This window comes from Etheostoma spectabile, chromosome 4 (genome assembly GCF_008692095.1).
Source record: "Etheostoma spectabile isolate EspeVRDwgs_2016 chromosome 4, UIUC_Espe_1.0, whole genome shotgun sequence".
NCBI classification, from domain to species: Eukaryota; Metazoa; Chordata; class Actinopteri; order Perciformes; family Percidae; genus Etheostoma; species Etheostoma spectabile.
The window spans coordinates 36,602,287-36,615,761 of record NC_045736.1 but is presented as its reverse complement, the minus strand read 5'-3'; the positions used below and the strand labels follow the sequence as shown (position 1 = coordinate 36,615,761).

Genomic DNA, 13,475 nt, shown 5'->3' with positions numbered 1-13,475 from the left:
ATATATATATATACATATATATATATACATATATATAGCCTGGATGTCAATGCAATGAGGCCCAAATACATGAAGGCCAGTACTGTTACATGAGATTTATTTCGCTAAACCAGATTCTTATCTGTTCCATCACTCAGAAAGCTATTTTGTTGCTGTTACCTTTTTGTTTCAAGAACAGTGCCAGTACCATTTACTACACACCCTGTGTTACAGTCCTCTGTGATAATGCAGTGCTTAACATAATCAACAGAATATGTGCATTGGCATGCTAAGCCAACGTAGATTAAAAGCCCCTTTTACACATGCAGTCTAGCCCTGATATGTTCAGGAGCCCTTTCTGCATGGGACCATGTGTGATTGGAATCAGGGATTGATATTCAGGGAAATCTGTCCCACCAAGTTCTGTCCTCAGGACCTTGGAACATTTCAAGGAAAACGCCAGTGCAGCGTTGTTTTAAATGAAAGTCAAAACTTTGCAGTAACAGGCACAAAGATGAAAAGATGCTTTTGAAAAGGAATCCGCCAATTGTTTATGGTTTAGCATTTAAGCCAATGCCAGTTACTCGTCTAGCGAACTTGTTGAATATTACTTTACAATACATTACAAGAACAATGTCTCCGGACAAAAATATTAAGAGACGTCTTTCACCGCATCCAGCCCAGCCTTGCCCCATCTTCTTCTTCTGTTGAGTTTTCTGGCGGTTGGCATCCATGAGTGTTGCATTACCACCATGTGCTGGACTGTGCCTTACCCCATCTGTTCCTGCATTGCCATGGCAGGTGTGAAAAGGTGCAAGAGGAAAGTGTCCCTGAATGTAGTGCATGTGTGAATAGTGAAGGGTGCCTGGAAGGTTATCCCAGTAATTTACAGGGAACCATGTGTGAAAAAGACTTTTAAAAACAGTAAAAGCAGACTGACGTGAGAACTGTAGTGGAGTCACAAAAACTCTGTAACACGACATGATAATGTTAAGTGAGTTAGTGTTAAATGGATCCTCTGTTAATGGTTGTTTGTGTAATTACACTTACTTCAGACACTCATTTATATGCAGCCAAATTAGCTGGAATCAAATTACATACAAAAGGGAAGTTCAGACCTGGGCTTTTAAACCTTTACGTCATTATTAGTTCATGCATTCTAATTAAGTATTTTATCTCATTATGAACAAAAGTCTCCATGCAAGTTGGCTTCCATACAAAAAGAGTAAATGGAAAAAAACGACTTAACGTAAATGCTTTTAACGCATTTTTTATAAAATGTGCCGTATTGTAAGGCATTTTGTCACTGTCCATGCAGTTAAAACCATGTGTCTGTCATTTCTTAGATAAACTAAAGGCTTCAGGGTTTAAATTCTACTTCTCAAGCTAAATAAACTACTTGGATAAACGTATCCATTGACACTCAGATAAACTGGCAGACAGTAAATTTAGCGCACTATATAATTAATAGGGCGTCATTTTGGACACAGTCTCTAAATCTTGTGTTGGTTTCACAATAGTTAATGGTTAACCTGGTTACTTACTCAGCCTTACTTACTTATAAACTGGACCTCGGGCGGAGGCAGAACTCCTGAAAGCCAACATGTCTGTCTGTGTGGTGGACAGCAGGAAGTCTGCACACAGGCCCCAGCTGGGTTGAAACACAGGACCAGGTGGGTTTAGGCCATATTGCTAACTTGAGGCCACCATGCCGCTGTGTCTCAAATGGTCGTCAAGGCAACTAAGAAGAAAAAGAGTTTTGGCTTATCTGGGTGGACGGCAGCAGTGTTTCGTCCCCTGCATCTCTGCCCTCTTTCTTCTGTCTTCAGTGGCTGGGGCAGCTGGTGGGAGGCGGTGGGTGTTGTGTAGCTTAGCAACTCCCTCGGTAGATGGCGATTGATATGCAGCTTTGTTCAAGTGTGTCTCTCTCTGAGCCAGAGAGGGGGACGCCTGAACAAAGCAGGCCTTATTGAAGCTTCCCCTCCTCCTTGTCTTTGCCCAGGCACAACGACGTGGGAGGAGTTTTCAGCTCAAAGGAACGAAGACTCTTACAACAGCAGGTCCTGAGAGTGTAACTCAGGGGCCCGCTGACATCTGTGAAGGGCCTCCAGGTGTCCCCGGGGAAATGAATGCATTATGTCTTCATAGTCTCGAAGCAGAAGTCGTCTTTGTACCACAAACTTTTTTTTTATTCACTCCAACTAATCAACCCACGGAAATCACCACTAAAAATGATCTGATTAAATATGTCTTTGGGTCTAATTTTAACATTCGAGGTCTGTGATATTAAAATATCAAAGTAAAGAGTTGCCTGTTTTCGGTGTGGAAACTAGGAACCGAGACTGAACTTTAACTGTTTATCGGGTAAAAAGCAAAACATGTAATGTACACCAAATATCCGACTCCAATCTACACACAAGGAAATATCCCATTTATTTTAACCCCTTTCTTCTGTTTTTTTTTTCAAAGAAAAATGTTGTAAAAGTTCTGCACTTCCAGTACAGTGGTAGGGGTTGCTTTTATAAAAAGTCCAGGAAAAAAATCACATGAGATTGCTAAAAACAAATCCCGACCCTAATAAAATAACCACCTAAGCCCCTACGTAGCCACTCATTCTCTAAGCACTAATACCTGGCCCAGATTTCCTTCTGACTAAGACCAGTAGCGTCTGAGTGTCGGGACACTTGCTTGTTTTCTGGTCCCGGAAGAACTCTGGACCAACCAGAACTGCCAGATTTGGTTTAGGTGGAGGGGTGTAGACTTGGGCAGAGAGGGAGATCCTGTGAGCGGCACACAGGCAAGCTGAGGGCCAAAAACCCCAATCAGTTAAAATTCTTACACATAGCACAGGTTTTTGTCTGGAATATGCAGCTTAGCAGCCTCAGGGCATATAGTAGGTTACTTCGTTTTGAGTTTCTCAGATGACACAGATTTCAATTAAAAATTAATCCTACTTAACAACTGGAACAAGGGAATGTCCCTGCTGTGGGATGAATAAAGTATTATCTAATCTAATCTAATCTTAAAATACCAAAGTACTAGCTTTGTGTTATACTTCTATCTGACGTTTGGTTAAACAACAGGATGTGTTGTGCCTTTTGCTGACCAGTAAGCCTGAAGGAAAGGAGAACCTGCTAGCTTAGTGCCAACAAAAGAGACAAAACACTCCTTTCAAAACTGTTAATGTACACAACTGACATGTTGTACCCTGTTTATTGAACAGGTGTAAAGAATAGAAATGTGAAATGTGACTTTCAGAAGCAGTTTGATGTCTACTTTCTCTTAGTATCTGGAGTTATGTGGAGACAAGAGCCATTTCTTTATCATCATTATGTTGTTATCCTGTTATGATTTGACGCTATGAATAAAATTTAATTGAAAAAAATCCTAAATAATATCATAACGTAAAATAAAATACCCACAAATCTTTAAGATATCGATCGGCCCACAAGTTTCCTATCTTGTTTCATATAATCTTGCCCAGACAAGTTTTAGTATCTTTATCAAGATATGAATAGGGTAAAAACAAGATAGATGACATGATCAAGACACGGATACTGTGCCCAGAAGACATTATATTGTTATAAAAAAAGTTCTCTTGTGGGACTCCAGGGGTTTTGTAGAAGACTTGATTGAAATGTTCTGATCTTTCTTTGTTGGTTGTTAATTTCTCAATAAACAAGATGACTCTGGCTATACATTACAAGGTGTCATTAAAGTAGTAGAAATTGTTTGCTAGTACATGGATAACAATTTTTTTTTAGATTAACGTATTAATGAATAACAAAAGCTGAGAAATGCCTGAAAATACACGGGTGAGCGAGGCATTCTTATCCGCTCCCCCCAGCAACCGGTCACAGAGCCACTGTTCATTATGTCCGCAGAAGCTCTCAGGCCAACTGGTATGGTGAAGCTGTGACCTTTAATAATGGAATGATGACTAAAAGGAGCGTCACAGTCAGGCGTGAACAGCTTTCTCCTTCAGTGGGTGTTGAGAGCACTGCTGCGCAGCATTCCTTCCAATGGAGATCAGAGTTGACATCCGACATCTCTCTCTTTTTCCAAATAAAATGAATCCACATACAATGGTGTATAATGTTCATTCTGCTTTTCCCTCTCTGGTTTTTCCTTCATCGTTTGGAGAAAACATAATGTTTGGTTTCTGTTTTTCTCTGTGACTTTTCTCTCTGACGTCCTCTGTACTCACGCTTGGCAGCTTGACATTTGATGCATCTCTAACTGGACATGGACGTCTGCAGATTTATACGTAACACTTTATAAGAAAAGTTCAACTGCATATTTAATGACAAAATTTAAAATTTCTTTGACACTGGGCAGGTATTCAATACTTTTTTACACTGATTTTTGTAAAGACTACTTAGCTTTAGTTTCACATTCTTGTTTTTAATGGTAGACCCAGAGACTTATAGGATCTGGTTTAATAAGTCATTTAAAAAAAAAGGGCTCACTGGTCACTGTAGTTTTTACTTTACTAGACTTAACTCAATCAGGAGGAAATAGAGCATTTGTTGGGGACTAGTTTGTGTTCATCGTCACTCAGTGCAACAGTGTGGATCATCAATGTGCTTTTAGTAGTTTTTGGACAACAATTTGGATTTCTATGGCCCAGAGGAGGAAGACATGCCAGGGTTTGGATATACAGACAAGTCGTGTTAGTGGATCAATTCATTGTTGGTTTTGGTCTTTCCATGAGATTGGTTGACTATAATGAAAACATTGGAAAATAAGCACACTTGTCTTTTAAAATGTGATTCTAATACTGACATAAATCCAGTTTTGACTTTTTTCTTTTCAATGGAAACTAACCGTAAAGGTGTATAAACCCCAAATTCATAAAATGAGAATTAGAAAGAGCACTTTCAGAGTTTTTGCTGAACAAAAGTTCAAATCCATTACGCCCATTTCTATTCCAATTATTAGAGTAATAAAAGGCTCTGTAAACACGGGAAGAGCTTTCTCCAACAGCTCTACTGTTTGTGTCAGTTAATAATGTGTATACCAGACAGAGGAATTACTCACAGGTGACACAAGAGTAGGAAAATCTAAACTTTACTAAACATAAAAGTTATAAAACAAGTCAAACTTCACACTCAATTGACTGATATGATCTCATCATTTATAATCTGCTGTCTCACTGCAACAGCAAAATCATGTTAAAAAAACTAAAAGTTCCCAGCAGTCTGTCAGTCTGCTGACAAAAAGCAATCTTAAACTCCCTCAAACTCAAATGATGTGTTTCTATCTCGTACAGTACTTAGAGCGGATGATACTAATATCCTGAATGAGCATTAAAGAATTATTAATAACTATAACATGTATAAAAAAAACATGCAAAACAATAATGAGTCCTAAAATAACAGGATTAAACCCGTCAGAGGTGGACAACACTAAACTATACTCCATAATGTAACTCCAGTCAGTGGCTCTGCACCACCAGGTCATACAGACTTAGATTAAAGGATTATTCCTACTATTCCAACTCCGGTTTCATTTTGGTAGTTTTGTCCATCATTTCTATCAGTGATAATAACACTGTACAAGCCAAGTTAATAGCTGCAATCTGAAAACCGTGATTTCACTAAAAACATGTCTGACAGGTAAAGAAAGTTAAACAAACTTCACTTGGAAGAGAAAACGAGTCAACAATGTCAACATCCACCACAGCTTACAGACCCACATCCTGCTTTAACTTTAACCTTACTGCCCTTAACATTTTACCTTCAATAAAACCTGGAAAATAAAGTAGTTTAGATGATCAAGAGTATGTGAACAACCCGACATTACGTGATAGTTGAACATTGTTGTCGACCAGATGTTGAACCTGGCTGCAGGGATTTGCTCCCATTCAGTCACAAGAGCATTAGTGAGGTTGGACAGTTCCTCCCAAAAGTGATGGATGGGGGTTGAGGTCAGGACTTTGGGCAGTTAAGTTAAGTTCTTCCACACTAAACTCGGAATTTCTTAATGGAGCTCGCTTTGTGAGGGCCATGTCACGTTGAAACATGAAAAGGCCTTCCTTCAACAAGCTGGGGGTAGCTCAGTCCGTAGGGAGTGGGGTTGGGAACCACTTGCTGGTTCAAGTCCCTGTATGGACCAAAGCACGGAGTGGGGATTGGTAGCTGGCGAGATGCCACTTCATCTCCTGGGCGCTGCCAGGTGCTCTTGAGCAAGTCCCCCCCAACGGTGCTGGTCCAGCACTGGCTGCCCACTGACTGTGACATCTCTCCATTTGTGCATGATTAGGTCCTGAGCATGTGTATGTGTGTGTATTTCAGGCCTGTGTGTAGTGATCACAAACAAAACAGAGTGTAAATTGTAATTTCCCCACTAGGGATCAATAAACAGTATAACTTATAATTATTACATTAAAAATTATTATAACTGTTGCCACAAAGTTGGAGTCACACTGTTATCCCTTAATAGGGTCAAATACCTCATACTGCATGGTTAGGCTCGACCCACTTTTAGTACCAGTATTTTCCCTGATGTTGTTTTCCACTGCAGATAGGACCCCCTCAGTGTAGATGTGATTTTAAGCTTATGATTTAGCCACCCCACGTGAAACTGCTGCAACATCATCTTCAATGTGAAACTCACTGGATCTTATCATTGGATCAGCAAACACTGGAACCTCTGCACTGCTGCTACCACACACAACTTCCACAACTCTTGCTAACGGAAAACCAGTGAAGAACAGTTTTAAGCGAGTCGACTTGAGTAGAGCCACGCTGTACCATGCAGTGGAAATGTAGCATAAGAAACCTAGGCAAAACCAGGGAAGACAGACTGAGACAGAGCCGTCCACATACTTTTGTCTCCAACTTGTTTAATCATCAGACTACTTATGTTTCTCGACCTGTAGGTCATCTTCTAGTGCCCCCAGATCTCCAATATTATCTTGGGGAATATAATATTATCATAACTGAAAAAATGATGGACAAACCTACAAGAAAAAACCCAAGTTGTTGTAAACCTAAATGATCCTTTAAAGTTACATGTGTTAAATGCAGTTCTGGACCTCAGCAGGGCGTGCCAATAACTGTTGAAGAGTCTTTCACCCTGTCGTAGCAGACTGCTGGTTCGGTCGCCAACAAGCTCTTCATCGTCTCATCTTTGCTGGAAGGCGACAGGGAGGATGGAGTGGGCGATGTGGGCGAGGAGAGGTTGGAGGTGACGGCGGTTGAGGTGGATGAGGATGAAGAGGAGGTGCCGGCGGGGAGGCACTCTTCACAGCAGCAGCAGCAGCAGTCCATGAAGGCCTGGCCGAGCGAGTGACACAGGCACAGCAGCAGCACCGGCGTCGCCGAGCAACGCACAAACAGCAGGAACTGTCCAATCAGACTCAGCGCTGGCAGAGCCAGAGCCGGGAGCGCAGCTAACACATTGACAGAGACGTACGCCAGGGTGATGTTACAAATGCTCTCCGGCAGGTTGCATATGATGTACAAGATGGTGAGCGCCATCACAGTGGAGCGCAGCCTCTGCTCTCGAGTATGCTGCTTTTTCTTAGACGAGGAGGAAGCTGAAGAGGAGGAGGAGCATCTGCTGGTCACCTTGTCACCGGCGGGTTTCTGCGGTAGACGCTGGGCTAACACTTGCCTCGTCACTAAGTCGCAAGCCAGAGTGAAGAGCAGTGGCAAACAGAGGTAGCACCCGAAGACCCACCACATGCGGGCCTCGTGGTAGGTCAGCACCAGAGAGTAGATGCTCTCAGGGAGCTCCGCAGACGGCTCACGGACACAGGTATCCACCTTAAACGTGCCCGGTCGGGCCCCAAAGACATCCATCAGCGTGCCTCCCTGCTGGCTCTGCATCGGCAGGCTGACAGTCTCCTGGAGGAGCTGCCACAGCAGCAGCTCAGGGGCAGCCAGCACCATGGAGCCCACCCAGATGACGGACAGCTTAGCTAGGATGGACTGGCAGGGCTCCACCTTGGGCGTCTGAAGGGGCCCGGGGCCGGTGGCTGCATGGAAGCGGTCAATACTCAGAGCACAGAGGCTGAATGTGGCCACACCCAGAGAGGACACCTGACAGAGAAATGACAGAGAGGCGTGGAGATGAAGGTTAATGGCACAAAACTGCTTTATAGATCAGATATAATTAATTAGAACCACTTTTGGGTTGCCAGGTTGAGAAAAAAATGCCTTGTTTGGTGAGCATGATACTCAGTTAACCTTTTTTCATCTAGTTCTTTAATTCATCAGAAAACCCCCTCCAAGGTAATACATTATTAGTAGAGTGTTTTTTTTACAATAATCCATGAGGTCATCTGTACAGGTTTAGACAGACAACCAATCACAATCATGTCTACGAGCAACTTGATCTCCAGTTAACCTAGACTTTGCACAGTGGGAGGAAACTCATACACACCATGCAACGCATCCATCAAGTCTGCAGTAAATGTTAGCTTCAGCACATAACTGCCCTTAAATCCAAACTTGCGTTTCTTCAAAAATAATGTCTTGCTTTAATGAAATCAGTAGCCTATAAATTTACGTTGAACAACTCTCTCCCCATATGTGGAACAAGGGTGATCCAAATCTGTTGGCCCTATGTCCCAAGATAGCCCTCCCTGTAATTCCCCTAGCAGCAGCTAGTGTGGTAGGGCATAGAAAAATCCACGCAGCCGCCAAGCAACGCAGCCAGTGTGTAGCCGGCCTAACTGTCACTAACCCCCACCCCTTCCCCCAACCATCATGTCGGTGATTGGCTAGAACGGGTGTGTTGTATTTTGGTGCACAGCCTGTGCCCCTAGTGTTTGACATTTACAACACCTCATTTCACAGTGTATTCAGGGGGCCGGCAGCTAGCGGATCAAGGAGAGATGCCTATAATTTGAGACAAAAATTTAATTGTGCTGAAACCCTGCAGGAACTCATAGTGCACCTTTAAGGCTTTCCATGCCTCGTTATGCCAGCCTACAGGCAAACTAGCCACAACTACAGTAGTAAGACCTAAGTTGTAAGAAACAGTTTTAGAATACACAAACATGGAATTAGAAAAGTGGCAGAGAGGGAGTAGAGAGCCATTACGTTGTACTAGCAGCTCTCAGACTGGGGACGGACAGTTATTGGTGCCTTGTGCACATTAAAGTCGGTGGTTTTGGACAAAAAACACAGACTATCATTATAGAGACTTGTCCTCCCTCTGTGAGTGCTTAATGACCTTAAACTGTAAAGACAAAACTGAAGATAACTAACACACAGCTCTAATTAGCATGAAAACAGTTTAACTAACAAAGCACAGGGGCAGCTGTCAGCGTGACCTGCTTTAAACACTGCTCCATACAACCAGTACAAACTGCTAAAGACCACTTTAAGTGCGTTAATTAATTAGCAAGAAACTCCTTCATTAGCATACAAATAGGTGAAGAAACAAAGAATAGAGGAGGCCAGCAGGCTGACCTTGTTAAAGACCACTTTATACAAGCTGTTATTACAAATTAGTAAAGCTTCACTTAGTGATGTAAAGCTTTGTAGGAGTTTGGAGCTGGGTTAGAGCCAAAAACAAGGACTCCATAGGCCGCCAGAGTCCATGCTGAAATAGTAGACTGATGAAGCCACTGAAAGTCCAACAATGGCAAATGAGAGGCTGTGAGAGATCTACATTAATACTCTGTTAGGGAAACACCTCTACTGATTGACTGAGTTTTTCACTTAAAATAATCCTCTGGACTGTAGGGACAGGCAATAAGTCAGTATTATATTTAGTGCAATTGGTTAGCGGGTTGTCAGAAAAATATTACGTCAAAATGGCAGTTTTCAGCACTCAAATTTGAAGTTTCCTGTTTTTCTCTGTTTTACATTGTAAACTGAAAATGTGTTTGTTTTTGACTGCTGGTCAGAAAAAAACTCAGACTTGGACAAACTACGATGGATATTTTTCACGATTCATGACAATTTATAGATCCGATTTCATTAGACAATGAAATGCGGTTTAGCATCTGAATAGATGTGCAAAAAAGTGCAGAGTAATGTACATTTTCAAAGGTATAAATACAGCAGATAGCTGTGATACTAAGGTATATACAGAGGGAACATGTGCAGCAGTTGCAGTAGGCAGTGCAGATAGAAATATACAATATACAGTGGTGCTCAAAAGTTTACATACACATGCTTAAGTTGACTAAAAAGAGGAATAAAAAAATCATGTTTTGGAAATTTATTTTAATACCTAAATTAAAAAATGAGGTAAAACCAACCTTTAAGGACACCAATTCTTTGTGAATGAATAGTATTGTAAATAAATAATCTATTTAAAATACAGGGTCATAAGTATACATACCCTATGTTAAATTCCCATAGGAGCAGGCAGATTTTTATTATTAAAGGCCAGTTATTTCCTGGATTCAGGATATTATGCATCCTGATAAAGTTCCCTTGGCCTTTAGAATTAAAATAGCCCCACATCATCACATACTCTTCACCATGCTTGAAGATAGGCATGGGATACTTTTATAAAATATCTCCAATGCAAATCAAACCAGGTATTAGTCTAACTGAAAATAAAACCATGCCTATCCTAAGCATGGTGAAGAGTATGTGATGATGTGGGGCTATTTTAATCTAAAGGCCAAGGGAACTTTATCAGGATGCATAATATCCTGAATCCAGGAAATAACTGGCCTTTAATAATAAAAATCTGCTGCCTCTATGGGAATTTAACATAGGGGTATGTATACTTATGACCCCTGTATTTTAAATAAGAACATTTATTTATTACAATACGTTATTCATTCACAAAGAAAATTGGTGTCCTAAAGGTTGGATTTACCTCATTTTTTTATTTAGGTATTAAAATAAATTTCCAAACATGATTTTTTTATTCCTCTTTTTAGTCAACTTAAGCATGTGTATGTAAACTTTTGAGCACCACTGTATGTGCTGTATATGAAGCCCTAATTATATTTTGTCAGCTTTTAGCAGATATGATTAGAGCTAAAACAATTAATTGATTAGTCACAACGTTAAAATGCCAAACATTCCCTTGTTCCAGTTTTTTCGCCTTTTGATGTTGTGCATAAAATATTGTTGGGCTTTGAGTAAATGAACATCCCAGTCCCTGATAACTATGTCTCTGTGTTCCATTGTGTGGCTCTGTGAGCTGGGGAAGAAGAGCTCCTTCATGCAGGGCCCCGCAGGGCCCCGCAGGCCTCCACTGATGGTTCATAACAGACAACTGAAGAGGCCAAACAGCCCATAACAGCCCGTTTGTTGAAAGCAAAGACAGCTCTGAGTCTGAAACTGAGGAGCAACAAGACACAAACAGGCCATTCATGCCCCTGGGTTTAGGCTACAATAAGTCTAACATGGGGGTGTAAAATCAGCACTATAATATACTTATAATAGTGTGAAGGCAGACTTGAGGGACTGATTATTATCTTCACATTAAGCAGTTTGTTTTAAGAGTTCAAGTTGTTTGACATGTCTTTGCGTCATGGCTGGATTATATCTGAGTTTTGTTAAGAGTTTGAGTAAGAGTTTAACTCACAACACTGTTCAAATTAATACTTGATTAAACTTTTTTTTCCTGATGTAAAACACTCTGGTTGTAGCTTCTCTCTCTTTTATTATACTAAAAACTGAATAGTTTGGGGGTTTAGACTGTTGGTCAGTCATAAGACATATAAAGACGTCCCCTTGGGTTTTAGGGAAACTATGATGGACATTTTTTCACTATTTATTTCACTTTTTATCTTACATACTAAGCCATTAATTTAAAAGTAAGTTCAATAGATTTGTCAAAAAGATAACTGGTATACAACACTGGAGTTAACTGGTAAAACTGTGTCGTTTGTAGTGTTTACATACAGTACCTCAAGCACTGATGGATGTAGAAAGGTGTAGAACTGTTTAAAAAAAAAAAAAGGAATTCAGCTTAACCTTTCTAAAAACATTAGGCTACTTCAGTATAATTCTTTTTATATGTGTATTTATATTTTAAATATTCAGCTTTTATCCTTTAAATCTGTTTTGTTTTATTCCCTATTAATGAACAAGGGACGATTTCCCTTGGTATTTTCATACCAGTAATAGATTTTTTTTTTTTTTTTAAAGATTTTTTGCAGCTTTTCCGCCTTTAATGGACAGGACAGCTAGGTGAGAAAGGGGGGAGAGAGGGGGAAGAAATGCAGGAAATCGTCACAGGTCGGACTTGAACCCTAGACCTCTGCGTCGAGGCATAAACCGCTATGTAAATGTGCGCCTGTTCTACCCAGTGAAGCAACCCGGCCACAAAAAAACTTTAATAATGTAACAATGGTTTAACTTTTCGTCATAGCATTTCAGTAAATTAACATTACTGGAGTAAAATATTTTAAACATTTTCCTCACCTCCAGATAGGGCACGAGCCGACAGGACAGGTCTCCTAACAACCTCTTCAAGGTGAGCTCGTGGAAGACCACCACGGGAAGGCAGAAGAACAGCACGAGGAAATCCCAGAACGCTAGCCCCGCCAGGACGCAGTTCCACGTGCTCTTCAGGTAGAAGTTATGCCACACGATGCACATGAGCGCGAGGTTCCCGACGATGCCCGCTGCGAACAGCACGAGCGCGAGCAGCATGACTGCGTACGCCCAGTAGGAGCCGTCAGTGCCCGGGAACAGCGGGTTGAGGAGCCCTGACCCGCTGCCTGAGGAGTTACCCGGCCTTACGGAGACGGGTGACCGCGGTGTGGTAAAGTAGCCGCTCGGGTCGTCATACCGTCGCGGAGGCATGTAACTGCTCGGTGAGTGAGGGTCCTTTTTCCTAAAATTCCCATCCTTCGCTCCTCGGGCAACTCGCTTCAGGTCGGGAATCCTCGGACTTTCAACCGGGTCTAAATTAGTCCTGCCCGGTGAGAGAGGCTCCTGTGTTCCAGCACCCTCCGCCTGCTGCGTATCCAGCGCGGACCCCGACTGAACCTCCCCAGCTGTGTGGGCTCTGCGGACGTGACGGAGGTCCACGGTCCGCAGACAGAGAAGCAAAAGAACCAAAACCGGGCTCATTTTTACCGTTAAACTAAATGTAACTGGTCCGTGTTATCGGTTTCTTTCACAGACATGTGATGAAACTCCTATTTTGACTCCTGGAATAAAAACAAAGTCCATAAAATTATCTCACAGTCGGACCAACAGTCCGGTCCCGATGGAGAAGTTTTGAGTTTGCTGCTCACTTCAGCACTTGTTATTCATCAGTATCAAGACAGACTGACTACAACAGAGAGCTTCCGGTTATACATTTCAAAATACGACTAAACAAGACTAAACTCATAAAGTGAGACCTCCCCTTTCGAGTATGGAGATGCTAATGATGTTAAGAAGTTAACTTTAGACACTTAGTTTTTAACTACTTTGCCAAAGCCTCTTTCCATCAACACGTAATTGCATAAAACATGGCCTAAATAAACTATCGTAGTCCTCAGTTTGTCAACGGAAGTAGGTCATGGACTACAATTTCAGTCAAATAACTCAAATTTAGTATGTGTCTAAGATCTG

The 13,475-nt window shown here is 41.6% G+C and overlaps 1 protein-coding gene across 1 annotated transcript; it reads right to left on the bottom strand.

Moving 5' to 3' along the window:
- Positions 1-3,645: 3,645 nt before the first annotated feature.
- On the bottom strand, positions 3,646-13,298 carry gpr37l1a (G protein-coupled receptor 37 like 1a). The gene is made up of 2 exons (XM_032514627.1): positions 12,333-13,298; positions 3,646-8,027 (listed from the first exon to the last, which is right to left on the bottom strand). Exons 1-2 carry the CDS (start codon positions 12,984-12,986, stop codon positions 7,020-7,022), a joined length of 1,662 nt encoding a protein of 553 aa, XP_032370518.1. The 5' UTR covers positions 12,987-13,298; the 3' UTR covers positions 3,646-7,019.
- Positions 13,299-13,475: the final 177 nt, after the last annotated feature.

Excerpts from the sequence above, each read along its gene's own strand:
- gpr37l1a (XM_032514627.1), bottom strand. The coding sequence starts at position 12,986 with ATGAGCCCGGTTTTGGTTCTTTTGCTTCTCTGTCTGCGGACCGTGGAC. Across the intron at positions 8,028-12,332 it reads GGCTCGTGCCCTATCTGGAG|GTGTCCTCTCTGGGTGTGGC; the intron begins GTGAGGAAAATG and ends TTTCTCTGTCAG.